This window comes from Hippopotamus amphibius, chromosome 1 (genome assembly GCF_030028045.1).
Source record: "Hippopotamus amphibius kiboko isolate mHipAmp2 chromosome 1, mHipAmp2.hap2, whole genome shotgun sequence".
Classification (NCBI taxonomy): Eukaryota; Metazoa; Chordata; class Mammalia; order Artiodactyla; family Hippopotamidae; genus Hippopotamus; species Hippopotamus amphibius.
The window spans coordinates 171,006,552-171,027,593 of NC_080186.1; the positions used below are offsets into that span (position 1 = coordinate 171,006,552).

Sequence of the window (21,042 nt, forward strand, 5' to 3'; positions counted from 1 at the left end):
TCCTAGAATAAGGCCTTGTCACCTTGCTTGCATGATCTACAAAAAAGGAAGAAGGCAGAATTTTACAACTATATTACTCTGAACTTTAATGTTGTATTGACATTCCTGAATCTTTGACATAATTCAATTCACCTTTACTGAGAGCTTAGGATCTGATTTTGTACAAGACCCTAAGCTTCCTCGGGGCACCTTTCTATCCTCAGCACATAGTATAATATTAAATCTTAGTAGGTTCTCAAAATGAGTTTCCAGAATGAGTACAGAATAAATGCACAGGTCCTGCTTTCAAGGAGCTTAGAATCTAGTGGGAAAGAGGGGTTTTAGCCCAGTGAAGCCCATTTCAGATTTCTAACCTACTGAACTGGAAGATAATAAATTTGCGTTGTTTTGAACCTCAAAGTTTGTGGTGATTTAATATGGTAGCCAAAGGAAACTTACTCAAGGTCACAGAATTGTTTCAGCTGTGAAAAGGCTTCACTGGGGTGGTGTTTCACAAGAGGAAGGGCCAGGGCTCAGTGGAGGAAAACAGGTGATGTTAGTTAAATCCTTGCTACTCATACCATATGGTCCCTTCTGAGCAGTGCTGGTGGAAACTGGCTTTTTTTTTGGCAATGCAAAATGTCAAGCACAGAAGCCAGACCTATTGAACCAGGGTCAGCATTTTAACAAGATCCCCAGGTGATTTGTATTCATATTAGAGTCTGAGAAGCACTAGGTTAAATTTATTAAAAACTATTTTAAAACGTGTAGAAATCTTTGATTCTTCTTTTTTGGCACACAAGTTGCTGGAGAAAAAAATTTAAATCTAACCATAAGAAGAATGCTATGCAGATGCAGAGAACCGACTTGAGGACACTGGGGGAGGTGGGGTGGCGAAGGGGAAGCTGGGATGAAGTGAGAGAGTAGCACGGACATGCATACACCACCAAATGTAAAACAGATAGCTAGTGGGAAGCTAAAGCATAACACAGGGAGATCAACTCCATGATGGGTGATAACTTAGAGGGGTAGGATAGGGAGGGTGGGAAGGAGTCGCGGGAGGGAGGGGATATGGGGATATATGTATAAATACAGCTGATTCGCTTTGTTGTACAGCACAAACTGGCACAACAGTGTAAAGCAATTATACTCCAATAAAGAGCTTAAAAAATTTAGAAAATATAAAATACAGAGAATAAAAATTAAACAACTATATTAAAAAAAGAAGAATGCTAGATTGATATTTGTTACACTGACCAAAAAAAAAATTTCTACTGCTCTTAAATAATGAAGAAGGACCTTAAATAAAATTCGCCTCCTCCCATGGACAAAGGATTTTCCTTCTTTGAAAATTTCCATGAGTTGAAAGATTACAAATGTCAAAAATTGTACACCTAAATAAATATTAGAAACCCTGGAATAGTACTCCAAGAGCCATGTTGTGGGGGACAAAATAATTTCATTCACATAATACATTTTCTTTAATTACTTTAATACAAAAGACAGCACTGTTTCATATTTCACATAATAGTTAAAAAAAAGTTTTAAACCCCTATAATTAGTATTTAATGAAAATAAATTTATTGAATGGTAGTAATGACTACAAAATTAATACTATCAAATCATTACTGAGGCCTTTTACATTAACAGTAACTGGAGGGTATGTGGAAAAAATAACAAACGAAAATACGAATGTTTTAAAACTACATTTTATCCAGCCTTTATTTTTGCTAAATCTTGTGCAAATCAGATGTATTCAAGATGGTTATAAAGCTATTCAGCTAAAGTGATACTTCAAAGATTTTAAAACAGCCCTCCACTAATGATACGGTATTGCAAACCATCCCATCTGTTTACAAAATTAAACAAGCAATGACTGAATGAGTTTTTCTGAGTAAGATTCAGTTAAAAAGAACATTAACAGAGAATTAGTGATAGTGAGCAGAATAAGAAAATTAGCATAATTAAGAAACATATATAACTATTCAACATAACTTCGTCTGGTTAAACCAATGCAACTTAATAAATAACTTGACTGCATTGTGAGCAAAAGGGGTAACATGATCCAGAGTTCTGTTTTTAAATTCTTGTTTAATAATCCTAATTCAATCAACCTGTAAAGTAAAAGCACTGAATCCACATTAACATTATAACATACATCTTACAATAATACAAAAGTCAAACCATTATTGGTAGATCTTTGTCTTTAACTGCACAATTTAAGAAAACTTCACAAGAGTGTACACTTCTGAAAGTATGATCAGTGTATATGGTATAGACAAAACAGGCACCTCCATTATAATTTTTTAATAAATAAAAGCACATTAACATAAAAAGAAGGTAAGCAGCACCTGAAGCCTTTGACATTTGTAACTAAATGCTGGTACCCAAACGGTCTAATCGGTTAAGTTTTACTAAGAGGCGCAAAAAAGGAGCCAATTTTTGACTTAACATTTTAATCCTACTAGAGAAAAGAGCTTGTCTGGGCTTACAGTCTTGTCACCTGATGGTGAGTAGCATACCAGTCCTTCACACCTCTTATACTTTGGAAAGCAGACCTGACTCTGGAGCACTCGCCTTAATTAGATTCTGAATTTCCTTGAATTTTGGATGGTCTTTATCAGCCACCAGCTGTAGCAGAACAGCCTCACTTGTAGTCACTATGATCCCCGTTCGAGCAAGACGCTTTAAAAAGAAAAAAGAAAAATCAAGAAATTAAGCATGAGAATGAACATTATATTAAAACAGCAAAAAGCATGCCAGGACACAATAATTAGTGTCCTCTATCAAAACCATGGCCCTTAGCCATACCATGAAATTCAGTGATGAGGAGAGATTTCAAACCAGCCATGCCACAAACCCTTTTATGATGATTCTCAGTAGTAAGGACTAGAAACAAGTAAAAGAGAATAGGTAGCCAATAATCTCACTTATATGTGCCAGGGGCAGAAGGGAAATCAAGGCCAAGGACCGTAAAACAATGATTCTTAATTTCTTGTTTTCCTCTCTCCAAACATCTGACATTAAACTGTATACCCTCACCTTAAGTAAAAAACACTGGTGGGAGAGGAGCCTCATGTGAGGTTTAAGAACAGAACGTTCCCCCGGATGATAACGGAACCACCACCACTGCCACCACCATAAGCTTTTTAGAATCATAAACAACAGTATAAAATTTAAGGTTGTATAGAGTTTCACTGACAGGTCAAAGAATATCCTTGCCAAATTGTTCCAGTGGAATCATAATAAAGAGCTAAGGATAGAAATCTCAAGGACGGGAAGGAGGGAGCGTGTGGAGGAGGCGTAAAGAGAGAAAAGGGAAGGAGGGGGGCAGGGAAGAAGGAGGGCAAAGAGAAAGTGGAGAAAAGGGTGGGAGAGGGGAACCGGAGGAGAATTCTAGAATAGATATCCATTTTTTGGATGTATTTATCAGAAACCTTAGGGATAAAAAAAAACAGACCGTTTGTTATCCTAAGCAACATCCACTGTAAGAGCCTTAGAAGATGAAGCGGTTACACACAATTCCCATGCAAGTTAGAGGAAAAGATGCAAATCAGCGTCTCGTCATAAAGGGAGTCACTTGAATAAGCAGGACCTCCCAATGGAGCCAAAGTAAACCCTTCAGATGGCTGTAGATCCAAAGGCTCAACCTTCCCATCGGCAGACACTTCCTTTCTATCCCCAAGGATGCAGAAGGCAGTATAAGCCATAGCCTATTTATCAGATAGCAAGCTTGGGCCTCAACACCAGTTCAGAGCAGTATGCAGAGCAGCTGACCATACCCTTGACAGATGAAAAAAACAGCAGAGAGTTACAGAGGAAAGAAGAAGAAATAAGCAAGGCTGCTAGTGTCCTTTATGTTGGGACACATACCAGAGGATGAGTTATCTCTGAGTTTTTTAAAGACTTCTGGAGACTAATGTCCTCTTCCCTGCTTTTCGTTCAACTCCTATCACATCAAAACCCTTAGAAATCTCAAAGGACTGTGCGCTTGCTTCAGACAGGAGGGTGGGGAGTAAATATAAGACTAGCTGCAGCACAGTGCCGTGAATATCCAGCAATTCAAACCCAGCTCTCTCCCTAGCTGCCCTGACTTCCTTACTGCTCCTTGTTGAATCAATGTACTTTCAATGAGTCAGTCTGAATCTGAATCATACTTTCAATGTCTGTGAAAATGCTTTCTATATTCCAAAGGGCTAACAAAGGTCAGTTCTCAGTAATCTTTCTAGCGCCTTCCTGAAGCAGGAAGGACAGAAAACTATTTCCAGGTCTGAGGAAGAAATGTGATGACCCAGGAAGAAGGCAGCTTTCCACTGTGCTCTGCTGACCAGACCAGAGCAGCACCAGGTCCACCCTAAGCCAACAACCCTCAGCGATACTAAGAGTCCACACACCACAGCAGGGGCAAGCTGGAACACCACAGGCACCAAAAAACCCCCCAAAACAAAAAACCAACAAACAACACTTTAGTAAACAAAAACCTACATAAAATTACTTAACTTCAAGACTAAGATATGGCCAATATTGATTGCATTCAAAAGTAATCAAGCCAAGAACCTGTGTTAAGGGAAGGCATGGCTCACGCCTATGCTAAGAAGGCAAAGTTTTTAGATCAGGCTAACAGATCTTCCCACCATGCCTTCCCAGCCCCAACCTAAAAGGGTAGCTGAGCAGAAAGAGAAGAGCAGCACTTTTTCCAGACACCAGCAGGCTTCTACCCACCACCATGAGCTAAGAGAACACCTACAATACTGGTCCCACACTCACTTTACCTTCTGGCTTAAAAAGGGGCAATTAAAACTCCAGCTGTTTAATGCAATTGGGCACATGGCTTAATAGGCTTCCCGAGTTCTTCCCTTACACCTGCAAAACAAGTCCAACTGGGCCAAAGGAAAAGAAAGGTTACTCTCACCCACAAACCTAAAAATGCAAGAACACAAAGCCATGACAGCCTCAGAGAGAGCAGGGGGTAAAAAAAAAAAGACTAAACCCATAAAATTCCCAAGCAACACTGACAACTCCCCAGAAGTACAAGGACATCAAGTTCAAGAGAGGATTTTATTCTATTTTATCCCACATTTACTCTACAATTACAAACTGAAAGAAAATATCCCTGACAGATGGTAGGTGCTCAAAAACATTTGTGGAATAAAGCACAGACTACAGATCCTGGCAGAGAAGTTTTAATAACGGTAACTATAAATCTTATTAGTATAACAGTCTTAACAGGCAAGATGGGGAGTCTCAGGAATGATCTTAAGTAGCTGTGTCCTCAAAGAAAACAGAAGGGGCGCTGACCAGATTGCTATTTCACTTTCATGGTCACAGAAGAAAAGAGGAAACTTAACATTTCTCCCAAGGATTAAGGGACTAACTAAAACACCTCCACAGCAAATTAAGACTAAGAGGAAAAACCTGAGATGTGGCACATCTTCACCCATCACCACCTGACCTGCTTCTTCTCTCCCTTTCAACCTCCGCACTATAACCCAAGGCAATGCTAGCTGTTCCAGGCTCTTCCAAATCCACCCCAGACCATACTCTTTCCTTCCCTCCTCAGGATTTCTCAGGACTAGTCCCTTCTGGGTCTTGGAAGCTGATACACGCTTATACATTTCTGATTGGATGAAGCTCATGAAGACAAAAAAAAGAATAATATCTATAATAAAAATAAAAGCAACAGCTAACATTTGAGTGTTTACCATGTCAGACACTGTACAAAGTGCTATCAATTCATTATTTCATTTAATCCTCACAAAAATCCTCCCACGTAGTGACTGTTATTTCTATTTCACAGTTGACAAAAAGTTAATCAGTCGATCTAAGAAAGAAATGAAAAATTTTATTCAAGCCAAAGTGAGGATGATAACCTGGGAACAGCCCCTCAGAAAGCTCTGAGAACTGTTCTACCCATTAGAAGTCAAAGCACAGTTATATAAGCTGAGACAGAGGGCTGTACATTAAATGATGTATTATTGACAGTTTACATAATCCAGGTCTAAGCGCCACGGTGAGGTGTCACGTGACCCCTTAGAAGCTCAAGAAGGAATGTTATCTTCTAAGGAGTTGTCTTGTCTGCTCTTTATGGTTGAGCAGGTATTTCTGCTGATGGGAGGTTTGGTCAGTGCATACAGTAGATACACAATGCATGGTAGCGGGGAGAGAGGAGGCCAAAGGGCAAAGAAAATTTTTTCATGTTTAAATTTTTACGGTCTTGCCATAAAAATATGAATTTTTTTCCAATGAGAAATCTGAGGCAAAGATATTAGGTAATTTGTCCAAAGACACAAATTTATAAAACGCCAGACCCTGCATTTAAACCCATATTATCTGTTCACTTGGTTTGGACTTCTAATCAGTAAGGTTACAGACTACCTCTAAAAGAATGAGGCTCAGGTAGTAAATGACTGACTGTTTTTATTCTGAGTGCTGGTAGAACACAGAACTGCCAACAATCAAAATTTTCTGTAATAAATGGCATAATAAAGACATCTAGGGACTTCCCTGGTGGCGAAGTGATTAAGAATCTGCCTGCCAATGCAGAGGACACAGGTTCAATATCCCTGGTCCGGGAAGATCCCACATGCCTCGGAGCAACTAAGGTTGTAAGCCACAACTGTTGAGCCTGAGTGTCACAACTACTGAAGCCCGCGTGCCTAGAGCCCGTGCTCTGCAACAAGAGAAGCCACCACAATAAGAAGCCCGCACACAGCAATGAAGAGTAGCCCTCTCTCTCCACAACTAGAAAAAGCCCGCGCACAGCAACAAAGACCCAATGCAGCTAATAAATAAATAAATTTTAAAATAATAATAATAATAAAGACGTCTAAAAAACGTAAATGAATGTAGGACAAAAGTTCTTAAAATCTCTTTACAAGAGAGGAAAATTTTTGGTTTTGCATGTTCTTAGTTTTTCACTTCCTTGGAAACACTTCAAGCTCTGGACCTCAGCATTACCATAAAGGTTATGCACAGAGGAAAAGAGTTGCCTGCCAAAGTGGCATGGATCTGAGTAGAAGTGTTTAAACTCAGATTACTAAGAAAATTTGAAAAGTGGAAGTTGATTAACTATGACTATAAGGAGTGCTTAAAGATCTCTGCTGAGAGGGGGAGAAATAACACTTAGTATCTACCTAACTAGAGAACCCAGTAGTCCAAATGGACTTGAAAATAGTTGTATAAAAATAAATAAAACCATTTCCACCTATAATCGCAAAATAGGACTTACTGCTCAGGAATAAGAGAAGGGATGGCCAACCAGGGCCTTAAAACCACTGCTGCTCCAGCTACCCGCCTACTTTTGTATCAGCCCTCCCCACTGACTTGACTCTTTCTTTCCTCTCTTATTTGCCCAACTTACCACTGTAGGGAACATTTTAGGCTGGAGAGATGATTGAGTAATCCTACAAAAACACTGGCTCATAGGTCAGCTTATGCATGGAACACTGGAGGGTCTCAAAAAAAAAATCTACATTTCCCATTCTCAATTAAAAAAATCAGTTAAAAACTCAGCAATTCAATCCAGATTGACATTACTTTAAAGTTATTACAGAATTAGAACTAAACATGAAAGAGAGAGAGATCCACAACGTGGAGCAAAGGCTTCAAAGGATTAATTGTGGGAGTTTGCTTTTCAACAGTCTCGGAATAAGAAATGCTTACGTAAGGCTACTGTTATGCAACACTGATGAAAATCAACTCCCTGACTCCAAGGTACAGCTTGACACGCCATGCAGAGAGCCATTAAACACTGTGTGAGTGGTGCCACAGTCAGTGACACACCTCCTATTTCCAGAAATTCAAGCCTGAGAAAATCTAATATACGGCTAAACCAGGCTTAGGCCCACCATACCCTAGGTGTTGGCTAGATCTTGGCTGAGTTAAGCCTAGGTGAGCTGTTTTTAACTTGCAAATCTTTAATAGTTCAGAGTAAGCTTACTGGAATACAATTTAGTTCATGTGCAAAACTATAGCAAAGTTACAACAGAAGATGTAAAGGAACATTTGACATCACTAGAAATCCAGAAATAAAGACAGAAGATGTAAAACAGGATATGATGATGTACCTCAGAGGTTGATCATGCAGAGTAGACTCTGGAAATCAGTGAGTCTGACTATTGTCAGACCAAATTCAAATTTAAGAGGTAAATCTTTCATTGCTGTTAAGTATTGAATACTCTCCAAATTTATTTGGAAGATAAATGGTAAATGATTTATTTTTAAGCAGGACAATTACCTCAAGAGCAAACATCCTGTCCATCATGCTTCTCGATGACGTGGCATCAGCGACAATGTGAACCTCGATACCTCTGCCAACGAGCTCCAGTGCTGTCTGTTGGATGCACACATGAGTCTAGTAGGAAAGTAAAAAACCATAGGTAATAACGTGGTAAACTACAAGTATTTTACAAACGTGCAGCAACACAGTAGAACAGGAAGAGCGCTACAGGTCTAATGACCTGTCCTACATCTAGTTTTGCCTCCAACTCACTAGTGATCTTGAGCATAAGCAGCATTTCTGGCTTTGGTTGCCTCTTTGTAAAGTCAGGAACTGGATTACATCAATGTTCTTTGTACTGAGAACCCTGAACATATTCTTAGAGCTCTGTGAGCATTTTTTTTAAAGATTTTCATCTATGTCATCTGGGTGACCTTCACACGACTGACTACTACCACTCAGTTTTGATGCCACTCACAGTTGGGTTTATTTCTGTATTCACACCAAGTGCCTAGCACAAAGAATGCGTCTGCAGTACTGCCGATTGAGATAATGGTGGGAAAACTGAGTTGTTACAAGGCACCCAGTAGTAAAGGTAGGCCAAGTTAAAAATAACTTGTAGCACAGGCAAAAAATACCCAGTACACATCGTCAGCAAATGAATTATACAGATTCCATCTTTCTAAGTATGACCTTGTAACAATTCATTAGCAGAGAATAAAGAGTAAAAACATGCTCCAACAATAAGTGGATTATATAACCAATGAAAGCAGATTTTAATAATGCCACAATGCCAACGAGCCTTATCTTCACATGACAAGAGAGCTGTGGTGAAGTAGCAACTGACAACTCATTAAAATTAGCACTGGAGGACTGCTCAGAGATGATTTTGATTAGGGATGAGGTCTAATGATGAACAAGCAAGAATGCAAAAGTCAGCATTTGGTGTGACATTTATACAAATAGGCTTCCTTTATTTTGTCATTATTTACGTCAAAATACAGAAATATTTAACATATATCTAAACCTGAGATTACATCTTTCTATTCTTAAAATCTATTACTATGAAATCTAGTATCAAAACATCATGGGTGTCTTAAATTAATATTATTTGGATTTCATCGTTTTTATGGTTTTCATAATTTTAAAATTTTAGTTCAAGGTGTTTAAAAGCTATGAATAAATATATTTGGTTTCTACATGTCAAAAAAAAAATACCAAACAAAAAAATGATTTTAATCAGCATTAGGAATCCATGAGTATTTTTTTTCCTTTAAAAACATATGTACATGTTTCAAATGTGAAGGACAATGAACCACATGGCTTCTAAGGTTTTTCTAGAACAAAAACATGACCAAGGTGAACTCCTATAACACATCAATAAACATATTGTCTTTGGTGAAAATGTGTTCCAAAAGTAGTGGTTCAAAGTAAAGACCCAAGAATCAATCAACCTAAATTCAAATGCAGCTTCACCCTTTAACTAACTGTATGACCTTGGGCAAGACACACAGCATCTGTTTGAGTTTTCTCACCTATAGTATGAGAAGACCAAAAGTACTTAGCTCAGAGGATTGCTGTGAGAGTTCAACAAATTAATATACATAAAGTGTTTAGATCAGTGCCGAGCAATTAGTCAACACTTAATAAATAGTAGCTATTTTCTGTCAGTTACCTTACACAGTATTATATGTACACAAAATTACATTCCGGAAATAACAAGTTTTCGACAAATGATATTGTGTCCAAAACAGAACAAGAGGTACTCACTTCTACTCCAAATAACACAACACTCCTGACTCCAGGAATCTCTGCTAATGCTGCTTCTACTTCTGGTAATACCATTGAAAATTTGGTCTTTGGTAGTACCAGTTTTACACCCGTTAAATCGATTTCTTGAACGGTGCTTCCAAGACCTTTAGGGTACTGTTCTGTTACAATAACTGGAATTCCTAAAATCCGGGCCCCTTGTAACTGGGGGGGGAAAAAAACACAAATATAAGTAGCAATATACATATGTTGGTGTATGAATCATGCTTCAGCAAACTGGAAAAAATGAACAAGCAAGCATACCAATCTCTGTCCCACACTAATAATATCCCCAAAATACTTGATGGCTGGTCTGAACCTTTCCTGCATATCACAGCAGAAAAACACAGTGCTTGAAGGTGTAAGATTTCCCAGGGTAGTGAGCTGAAGAGAAAAGAAAAAAAGAATGATTTAGCATTTGTTATACAATGACATTTATTTTCAGCCGAAGGTCAGTAGAGAAAAACATTCTTACTGTTTGACCCATTAAGTCAATTTCTACAACTACCATCTAAAAGAAATGATAGGAATAACGGGGCAAAAAAAGTATCCACAAATATGTGCACTGAATTACTTTTAATAGTGAACATTAGAAATACACCAAGAACCAACAATACAAAATGATTTCAGAAATTTTAATACATTCACATGACAAACATTTTTCAGCCTATTAAAATAACATATGTATGTTTTCAAAAAATGTGTACCATCTAAGAAGAAATGCTGATAATCTAATGTTAACTTTAGAAACAGAGCACAGTTCAACAGTATTTCAATAATGTAAAAATATAAATAAAAAGTAGAAGCAAATATATGAAAATATTAACACGTGGTTATATAGTTAGGATGTTGATAATATTTTTTCTTAATACCTTTCTTTTATTTTTCAAATGCTATTTAAAACACTTGCTAAATGTTATTTAAAATATGTATTACTTTTATAATGTAAAAAGCAGCAAAAAACTTAAATTTGATGATGGCATTGCTTACAAGTACAAAGAATAAAATTTAAAATAATCTGTAGCAGAGATTATGCAACAAAAAACTAAAAAAACAGAAACAAATTTAGAATTACTGCTATCATCAAGACAGAAATATTAAGTTGGTATTCTCAAGAATAACATCTTGGAGTTCAAAAAAATGCAATGAAATGATGCCATGCACATCACCACTGTCAAGTGGACAGACATAAATTTGACATCTGAATTCTTACACAGACATCACAATCAGGAAGGTCAATGAATTAAGATGAAAACTGGGTATTAGATCACCAAGCTTTACATTAATTGCTATGGTTGGTCTACTATAACAACTTGGGCACAATATGGATACCAAAAAGTGAAAAATCACTGTTGAATACAAGAATTTAATCTCACTGAATTCTTAAAAGTCCATGGTGCTTTTCTTTCTACCTTCTTCTCAAATTAGAGAAAGCTCTGGAAAGGATGCGGTCTGATCCTGAATGAACCCATGCCACTACTCTTACTAGGCACCCCTTAAATCTCCCCTCGAACCTAAACCACCACAGATCATAATTATTCATAATTTTCTAGAGGAACCTGAATCCTGATGACATGGTGGTGGCTTCACCACCAGCCTGACCCTAGACTCTGCATTAGTACCTCTGCACATGGCATACTCCCAAGACACAATTACTACAACAATTAAATGAATCATTAAAAGGAGTCTTTTATCCTTAACGGTATGACTGTTGTAGTCAGCCTGCACTTTACTTATCTGTGTCCTGGTCTGAAGGACTCTGGCACCTTAATCTCCCTCTGCTATTAACTCTATAGAGGTGCACTGATGAACCAAGTGCAGCCCAACACCAAGTTCACATCAGAATGGGAGTGCCATCTTTAACTCTAACACTATGTAGAGGGTTTTCCTACTCTGCCAATAAAGTAGGTTTAGAATAAATATTCAGGCATCTGAAATTATATATGCCACCTTTGGCTGCTTCCTTGCTTAGATCTCTAACGCACATACCATGCTTCCGTTTCGGTCATTATCGAAAACAATGAGTCTGATGTGTACATAAGTACTTAGGGCGCTATGTTGAAAACCAATCACTATGACCATGTATCTTAACTTCTCAGTAAACACTAAATCTTGGCTCAAAATCCATATATATATTTTCTTTTAGAAATTTGAAGCGGGGGTCCCTAGTCATCCACAAGGTCTTGAGGGCACACTATGAAAAGCAGTTTGGCTATAACTGTCTTGTTTCAAATAAATGGAACGCAACTCGGCAATCTTGCCATTCTACAACACGTGAAAATCAGCAAGCAGGCAAAATAAAACTCCCAGGCAGTTGCCTCAGTGTGCTGGGTGGCCATGCACTGACACACTTACAGCCTACACTTGCTTGGATCTCTGCTCTCAGATCTTATCTCAGACTGTATTGACTAACTCTGTATACATTCCTAACAAGTTTGGTGGTCTGGATTATAAATTAACATAAGGTTAGAAACAGCAAATCTGAAAGGAAGCTGCTGAAGGTAGGCAAACTGATCAGCAGCAAGAAATGACAGCTGAGGAAGAAAAGATTCAAAATACAATAAAAGTAGATCAAAACTCAACTAGTTCTCAGTCTAGACTCCAATGAAGGAGTAACAGGCTGTATGTAAGTTATAAATTGGGACAAAATCATTTTATCACACTCATTAAGAAAATAAGTTACATAATATTTCAGGATTACCATCTAAAATGGTCAAAATATTGAAAATTGGGATATTTAAAGGGATAAAACCTTACCCACTCAGAAATCCTAGATTATTCAGAGTTGTGGTCTCTTGGGGTTCCTGTTATCTGGTGCTTCCCTATACCTCATCTTAGCTGTGAGGTATCTATTCTGGGCAGGGACCACATCAGACATATGTCATATTAGACACAGATTGAGGAAGTCAGAAAATGCAGCCCTAAAATCCTTACCACCCTGCACAGCCTTTCTAGTAGAGGAATTCATCATCTATAAACCTGTTAAAGAAAGAAACCACAGTGACAAGGGGGCGAGGCATTTTTTTATGCAGAGATGTCTGGTTATAATTTCGTGAAACAAAGATGCCTAGATACTCTCCTCTACAGGAGTTGACACCCCCTTGAAGGTAGCCTGCACTCAGCAATCTGCTTCTTCAGAGTACAGTATAGAGGGAGGGCAATGGTGAACACTGCCTCAGCCAGGTGATCAAGACTGAGGTAATCCGTGAGGTCACGGTGATAGTATCCAGCCTTGATATGTGATGAGAATGACCTTCATGATCTTCCTCTCAAAACCCCACAACCCTGGCCTAGGCACGAGGAGAACATCAGATAAACCCAAACTGAGGTCATTCTACCAAAATATCTAATCAGTACTCTTCAAAATTGTCAAGGTCATCAAAAACAATGAAACTCTGAGAAACTGTCATAAACATGAGGAGTCTAAGGAGACATGACAACTAAACGTAATCAGTATCCTGGATTGGATCATGGAACAGAAAAAAGACATTAGGGAAAAGCTAGTGAAATCTAACTGAAGTGTGGTGCTCAGCTAATAGTAATGTACCAACGTTGATTTCTCAGTTGTGACAAATATGCCGCAGTAATGTAAGATGTTAGCAACAGGGGAAACTAGGTCAGCTATACAGGAACTCTCTTCACTATCTTTTGCAACTTTGCTGTAAATCAACACTATTCTAAAATTAAACGTTTATGTTAAAAAAAAAAAAAGTCTCCCTATGCCATAGTAGTAGGGGGAAAAGATGCCTGCTACTTTATGAATAACCCCCATATCTTACAAAACAGAAAGAGGAGGATTTGAGGCTACCAAATAAAAAAAAAAAGCTACTGAAAAACTCTAACCAACCCCCCCATCCACCCCAAATTCACATGAATTTCAATAATGGTTGTTAAATTACACACTGACTGTATAATTCAGGGACTTCATAATTTGACTCAGAAATTCCTCTTACACCAAAACCTTGTAGATAAGTGGAAGAGCTGCTCATCATCAAACATGTTGCAACTGCAAGACGGCAAATTAAAAGTGGACTTGACCAAATGCCAACATGAGTAAAGGTGTAGCAATTACAGATCAACACATATTCAAGAAGTATGAAGAAATCACATATAAAAATAAATGTGTATATACATACACCTTCATATATTTACATATCTATTTACATATATCCCTACATATACATAAAAAATATGCATTTCAAGATACATATTTCAATACAAAAAGCTGATCACAACCAATTTCTCCTCAAGCAACAGTTTAAGAGATAAATCTCAACTATAAATTTCTGTTCACTTTCTTAAGAACTATGATAGCTGGATTTGACCTTAGATTTCATATTCAAAAGATTCTTCATCCCCAAGTCCCACTGTTACCATGATCATAACAGTATCTACCCTCCTTCACTTCCACATGTGCTCTGACCATTTTCTAACAACTGCTGCTACATCTGCAAGGAATCTGCTCCTCCCTTGCTGGGTCTCCCTCGTTCCTCAGGACAGGCACATACACAGTGGCTGGCCTTGTTTAGCGATACATGGTGCCCCACTTCTGTTCCCTCCATAAACGTCGTGCATGGTGAGTGTTGTATGTTGAATTGTGTGCTCCAAAATTCATGTTGATTTCCTAACCACCAGTACTGTACCTCAGAAAGTGGCCTTATTTGGAAATAGTCACTGAAAACATAATTAGTTCAGATGAGGTCACACTGGAATACAGTGGGTGCCCAATTCAACATGAGTGGCGTCCTTATTAAAAGGGGAAATCTGGGCATAGAGAAGGCCATGTGAACATAAAGGCAGAGATCAGAGTGATGTGTCTACAAGCCAAGCAACGCCAAAGACTGCCAACAAATCACCTAAAGCCAGGAGAGAGGCATGCAACGGCTTCTTCTTTACAGCCCTCAGAAGGAACCAAACCTGATCTAAAGCCTCTAGAACTGTGAGAAAATAAATTTCTGCTGTATGAGCCACTCAGTCTGTAGTATATTATACTTTGTTACAGCAGCACCCTAGACTACAGTGAGTAAACTGCAAATCTTTAGAAATGATTAGTTTGGAGTTGTAAATATGATGTGTTCAAAATTTTGGTAGTCTATTACAGTCACAATATAGGTATGATCTCCTTGGGAGAGGGGTCCAGAAGGGGATGTGAGGTATCATTATTTCACTGAGAAGTATTTCCAAGGTAATCGGATTACCACAGGTATAGTGAAGCTCTGTTCCAATACTGACTCAAAACAGAGGTCTGTGACATGACTGTCCCAGGTTATAAGGGTGCCTATACAGGACAGCCTATGGGCATTAGAATCTAAGTCCAAATGTCAATTTCACTAATTTCAATTACATGAAATGCAGCAAATCATTAGCATCTCCAAACAGCAGCTTCTTAAACTGTGACAAAGTAATAAAAACAGTATCTATCTCACAGGGCTACTTCAAGGATTAAATCAGCCTCATGTAAATCAATCAATAAATGTATTAAGTTATTGTGTATCCCCCCTATAGGAAACATACACTACCTCTGAAGTTCACACCTTAAAAACAGTTCTTCTGTAACGAGGTTAAAATACCACTTACTACTAAAATCCCTTAAGAAACCAAATAATAGAGAGAAATACTGATATTGCCTAACTTGTTACGTTAACATAGCCTCTAGAATTAAGAAATGATACATAAAGTGGATTTCTAAATATCTCCAAAAGACAATCACACGATCTGTTCCTGGCAATACAGGTTTGGGGCTTTCTAATTGAGACTTCAAGAGAATATTTATTTCATTCTTATTTTACAACTTACCTGTCATAAACACTAATGTCACTGGCATTAAAATTACAACTCAAGCGTATCAGTTAAAGTATGAGCTTTCTAACTGCCCAAGAGAGGCCAGCCAACTCCACCCATTTCAGTGCTGAGGGCGGAGGGATTTCTTTAGATTGTACCTGAGCCTGGGGTGAAGGTGAGGCTGGCCAGATCCCAGGAATACAGTGACATCTGAATCTACTTTGGATTCCCCTTGGCAAACTAAACGAAAGAAAAAAATTTCGAAACACAGATCATAACTCCCACTCAAACACAGCTTATTTATAGGTAGCCTCTAATGTATCCACAAGGGGCAAAATGTGTCCAACGATTTGGGAAGTCATTTGGAATGTTAAATTTGTTTAAAGGCTGGGGGGGTGGGTCACAATATCACAGCCTCGGGGTCCTGCTGTCTTCTCCAGTGCTCCTGACACTGTGCGCCTCCCAAGACAGGTGCTGCCTGCTTCTCTAACTCAAGAATTCTGAGCATTAGCTTATCTACCTGCTTCTCCTACAGACTCCACAGTGAAGGTTCTGAAATGAAAAATCACCACCTTCCAACTAGCAAGCCCAAGGGAACCCAAAGTCCTTTCCCTTTTCTTTCCAAACCCTGCCTTCTCTCCCTTCCCACCATGCATTTTGGGGTCTCTTCTAGCTATAAAATGTCCACATCTGTTTAAAATAATCATAGTACTAATAAACTTTCAAGAAAGCAAAACCTGGAGCAGAATCCCTTCCCAATTAACTACCTCAGGAAAAGGTCAAAATAACCTTCCCAGGGAAGCCCTTATTTTCTGCCCACACAAAACTGCCAGAGCATTCCCACCGACCTATCGAAGTAAAATCCTCTCGCTTATGTCATTCTTACCATGTCCATTTTTTCCTCTCTTCAACTTGGGCTCTGCCCTCCCTGGTGACAGGCTGGAAAAATACACTGGTAGTTGTATGATATCAAATTTACATAAGTTTCCAGAGTTGAATTCTCCATTAATTAAAACTTGGGAAATACCATGTGAAAAATGAGCACTTGTAAGTCATAAAAATGACCTAAATTCCCACTGTATGATCCTCTCATTTACACTTCCTCCCCTGTGTCTCAAAATTCCTTAGACTTCAAGCATTTTGACAAAGCTGAAGACACATAAACCATGCTTGAAACATGAGCTGTCTTCAGCTACCTGAGCTGTCAGCAGACACTCGGTCGCTTGGACAGAATATTTCAGAAAAGAAGACACTAAAAAGTTACGACAGCCTAATGCTGGCAATGGGGGTCTTCAAGATCAATCCCCATAGAATCGCAAACCAACCACCAGTGCAGACAGTGCAGCACAAGCGACCGCTGTGTTTTACAAGGTCACTAGCAACAGCAGTCAGAACAAGCACAAAAGCAAACTCAGACCCTGTGTCAATTAAAAATACATTCTAGAATATATTGTGTGTTAGCCAGGGCCACACTATAGCTATAAGGCCTACTCTTGGAGAAATAACAAATGGCATTACGTAAGCCACGGATTACATGTGGCCAAACGTGCTCTTCATCCCTGCCTCTGGGAGAAGGGCCCTATCATCCCCAGAGCATGGCCTCACTGACGGGCCACCCTGAGTCTTCCTAAGGGACAGGCATCTGTTCCACACAAACAATGAATAGCATCAAAACAAATGATGTTACAAGCTCAAGTCTGTGGCTTGTTTTTCATTCTGCTTGATACTTTCATTAAGGATGAAAAGAAAACACGAATGCTATGGCCAGCTGTAGGACCTTCACATGCTTTACCATGGAACCTCAGGCAATTTCCTATATGTTCTGCTCTTTGGCAAAATGGAGTTAGATTGTTAGGTAAGGAACAAGAATTGGGTCTTATCCATGTTTACATTCACTGTGCCAAGCACTTACAGCTGCCACTCAAATGTGGAATGAACTCTAAGCTCTTGTCCAGCCATAAAATGTCCATGTAGCTAGTTTCCAAAAAAATACAGTAAAAGAAAGATCTTCACTTCTTCTTCGGAGAGTATCCATACACATATACACATGTGGGGGGGGGGGGGGAGGGGGTGTGTGTGTGTATACACACCTATCACTCTCTTCATATAGGCAGAAATAGGTATCACAATAAGTATACGGATATATATGGTGTGTGTGTATCCCTCCCCATTATCTATTTTTAAGCTGCAAGAGGCATCTGGCTGAAGAAGTCAAGCTATCGTGATTACTAAAATGAAATAATATAAAAATATTTTTAAATACTTTAAAATATATAAAGTATATAACAGATGCTTAAGAATTCTTGGACTATTTAGTGAAAAAAAATAACATTTTTAAAATGATAGGACAGAGTAGTGCTATTATAATTGTGATTTTAAACACCACCACAAAAAATTATATCTTATCTCCAATACCAAGCAAAATATTTCAAAAGCCACATGTGACCTGAATTATATAAATGCCTTTTGAGAATGTACAAGACATTTCAGGTATACACAAAAATATCATTAATTTGTAAACTGTTTAAAAAGAGTTGTCAGACACAGGCTTTGAATTTTTCAAAATAAAGATCACATTGTTGGGGGAAAGGGAGCCTTAAAGACTTGGGGAGGGTGCCAGTTTGGCATAACATCTTATTAGGTAACAGCCCACCCTCCCTCCCAACCACTACAGGAAATGCATCACAAAGAAGTCTGCATCCTCAGAGGCTCCATATCTCTTCAGCTAGTATCTGGATTCTCGCCTTTATTAATGGATTTGTCAAAGGTGCATCCAACTTCGCTATTTTGGCAGCAATAATCTAAACAGACTGACAAGGAAGGCAGCAGAGAGGTGTCAGCCATGAAAACTCTTGAAGACATAAAAATGGGGAGGAGTAAACACCTACCAACCACAAATCTCCCAAGAGCAGGGCAAATTCTAGGGTATCAGACACCAACTGCCTCCCTTTGGGCCCTCCAAGGGTTGACCATAGAATCTCACAGCCTTTGTTCTCTGGTTGAAGAATCTGCTTTGGAAGTTTCCGGTCTGGGTGCTGGACTGATAGCAAACAGGACCAATTCCACAGACAACTACAACCGAAAAAACAGAAACAAACAAAAAACCCAACAACAACGACGACGACACCTGAACACTAAAATGCCTTGTAATCCTGAATCCCACATTTCAGTTTGGACGTCCAATGAAATGGCTTACTGGTTTCTCGACCGAAAAAAATGCTGATGGTGTAGTACCTAGCATACACCTTTTGTTCTTGCTTTTCAACAGTATAAATCCTCTGGTGAATCCTCTGGGCTCGGCATAAAAAGAACACAGGAGGCAGATCTGCGTAGTATTAGAGCACGGCTTTTTAAAAATATTAAAAAGCTATAAAATAATCCTCAGCTATGACAACTTTTTGAACCGGTACGACAGGAAAGAATGGTCTAGCTAAAGTTGGGTATTTAAGAAGTACTGCAGTCCTGAGTCAAATGACTTTTTCAGGGTAGGCAACGTATATATGAAATCAACGGATTCAGTTGACAGCTACTAGGAACAGGCTAAACATGGTTATTTCACTCAAGGTTAGGGAAGACTTAAGATCAAAGGAGCTGAAAGCCGGGGAAGAGGAGGGGTGAAAGGATATGACTCCTGAAGTTTGTGCTTCCGCAAGTGGTAAACACAACTCCGGGAACAAACGCTAAGGCCGCTACACCCCACAAGCTCCGTCCCGCGGTTCTGCATCACCCCAAATAAAAACACAGCTACTCTGCAAAGCCCTTCGTTTAGGCAGGAGGCTGGGACTCGCTCCCGGCACACAAAGCGGATGCGGGCTGAGGACCACACACGTGGGGGCGTTGGCGGGCGCCGCCACGAGCTGGAAGGCCCACGCCCCATCCTTGGCCGAGGACAGCCCGTGACCGTCACCTCTGGACAGGCGCCTTCGCTGGGCCGTCCCCGAGGCTCGCGACAGCGGCGCCGCCCTTCCCAGGGGGCGAGGAGCGCAGGGCCCGCCGCGGCGGGGCACCTGAGGAGCGCGGCGGCGCCGGGGACGCACGGGAACCGGGAGCGGCGGCGGGGCGCGCGGCCCTCCCGCGGGACCCACCTGGATCTGCAGCGGCACGAGGCGCACCTTGCAGCGCTCGCTCACCGCGAAGCCCTTGGGCAGGTCCACGTACTGGCCCCACTCCTCCGCGAAGAGCTGCACCACGAATTTGCGGTGCATGTCGATCTGGTCGCCGTACAGGCTGAGGAACTTCTGGATAAGCAGCTCGTAGCCCGCGCCGTGCGGCACGGCCGAGGGCCGCGCGAAGACCGAGAAGCAGAAGAGCACGGGGACCGTGCCCGACGGCGCCCCCGCGCCCGCGCCGCCGCCGCTGGGGAGCGCCGGGACCGCCGGCTCCGCCGCCGCCATGTTCCCCGAGCGTCTGCGAGCTCCGAGGCCGCGAGGCGCAGACACGGCCGGCCGCCGCGGCCCCGCCTCCCCGCACCGCCCGCCGCCCGCTCGGGAAGGCGAGGGGGCGGGTCCTGGCGGCCGCGGCTCCTGCGCCCTCCTCCCTGCCCCGGAGGAGCGCGCGGACGCCGCGGAGGGCCGGGCAGTGGGGCCGGAGCGCGCGGGCAAGCGCCTGCGCCCGCCGCCCGGACCGCCCCTTCCAACTTCCGGCGGCGCGCGGCCCCTCCTGCTGCCCCTCTGGCGGGCCTGGGGCGGGGCGGTCGCCTCTCACACCCTAGACCTTCCCGGTTGCCTAGTGCTCTAGTCCTGAGGAGAGCTCTGTGGCCCGCCTTCCACCCCGCTCCGCCCACCGTCGAGCTCAGGGCTCCGGGAGTTTGGGGCTGTGCTGGGGCACACGGGGCTGTCCGGCTAAAACTGCTCGGACGCGTTACCTGCCGGTCTTGTCCAGAGGCAGGCAGTCCCTGAGGACGGCGGCAGGAATCTTAAATCCAATAGGGCAGGCTGATGCATCCCCTAAGGAGAGCGGGTGGGAGTAAATGCTTCGTTAGGAGGGCCATCCGAGGCTCAGAATTTCATGTTTTTCAACCCCATGAAACACAGTATCTCTCTAGTCGTGGATTTGAGATCTTGCCCTCCCTTTATCTCAGCCCAATTTCCAGGAGAACTTGGATTGGAAATTGCAAAATATAAAGGGGTTTAAGAGTAAAAGCCAGGACTTTATATTCAAACTGAGGATTCTGTTTTTGACCGAGTAAAAGCAGTCACCTTCAAATAAAATAATTTCTTGATTTATGAACACTGAAAGACTATAATTAGCTGGAA

At 40.8% G+C, this 21,042-nt stretch overlaps 1 protein-coding gene across 1 annotated transcript; it reads right to left on the reverse strand.

The window, feature by feature from the left end:
• Positions 1-1,548: 1,548 nt before the first annotated feature.
• Positions 1,549-20,295, reverse strand: ISOC1 (isochorismatase domain containing 1). The gene is made up of 5 exons (XM_057735990.1): positions 19,873-20,295; positions 10,271-10,390; positions 9,968-10,171; positions 8,216-8,332; positions 1,549-2,664 (listed from the first exon to the last, which is right to left on the reverse strand). The coding sequence occupies exons 1-5, from the start codon at positions 20,179-20,181 to the stop codon at positions 2,518-2,520; spliced, it is 897 nt and encodes a 298-aa protein (XP_057591973.1). The 5' UTR covers positions 20,182-20,295; the 3' UTR covers positions 1,549-2,517.
• Between the last annotated feature and the right edge of the window lie 747 nt (positions 20,296-21,042).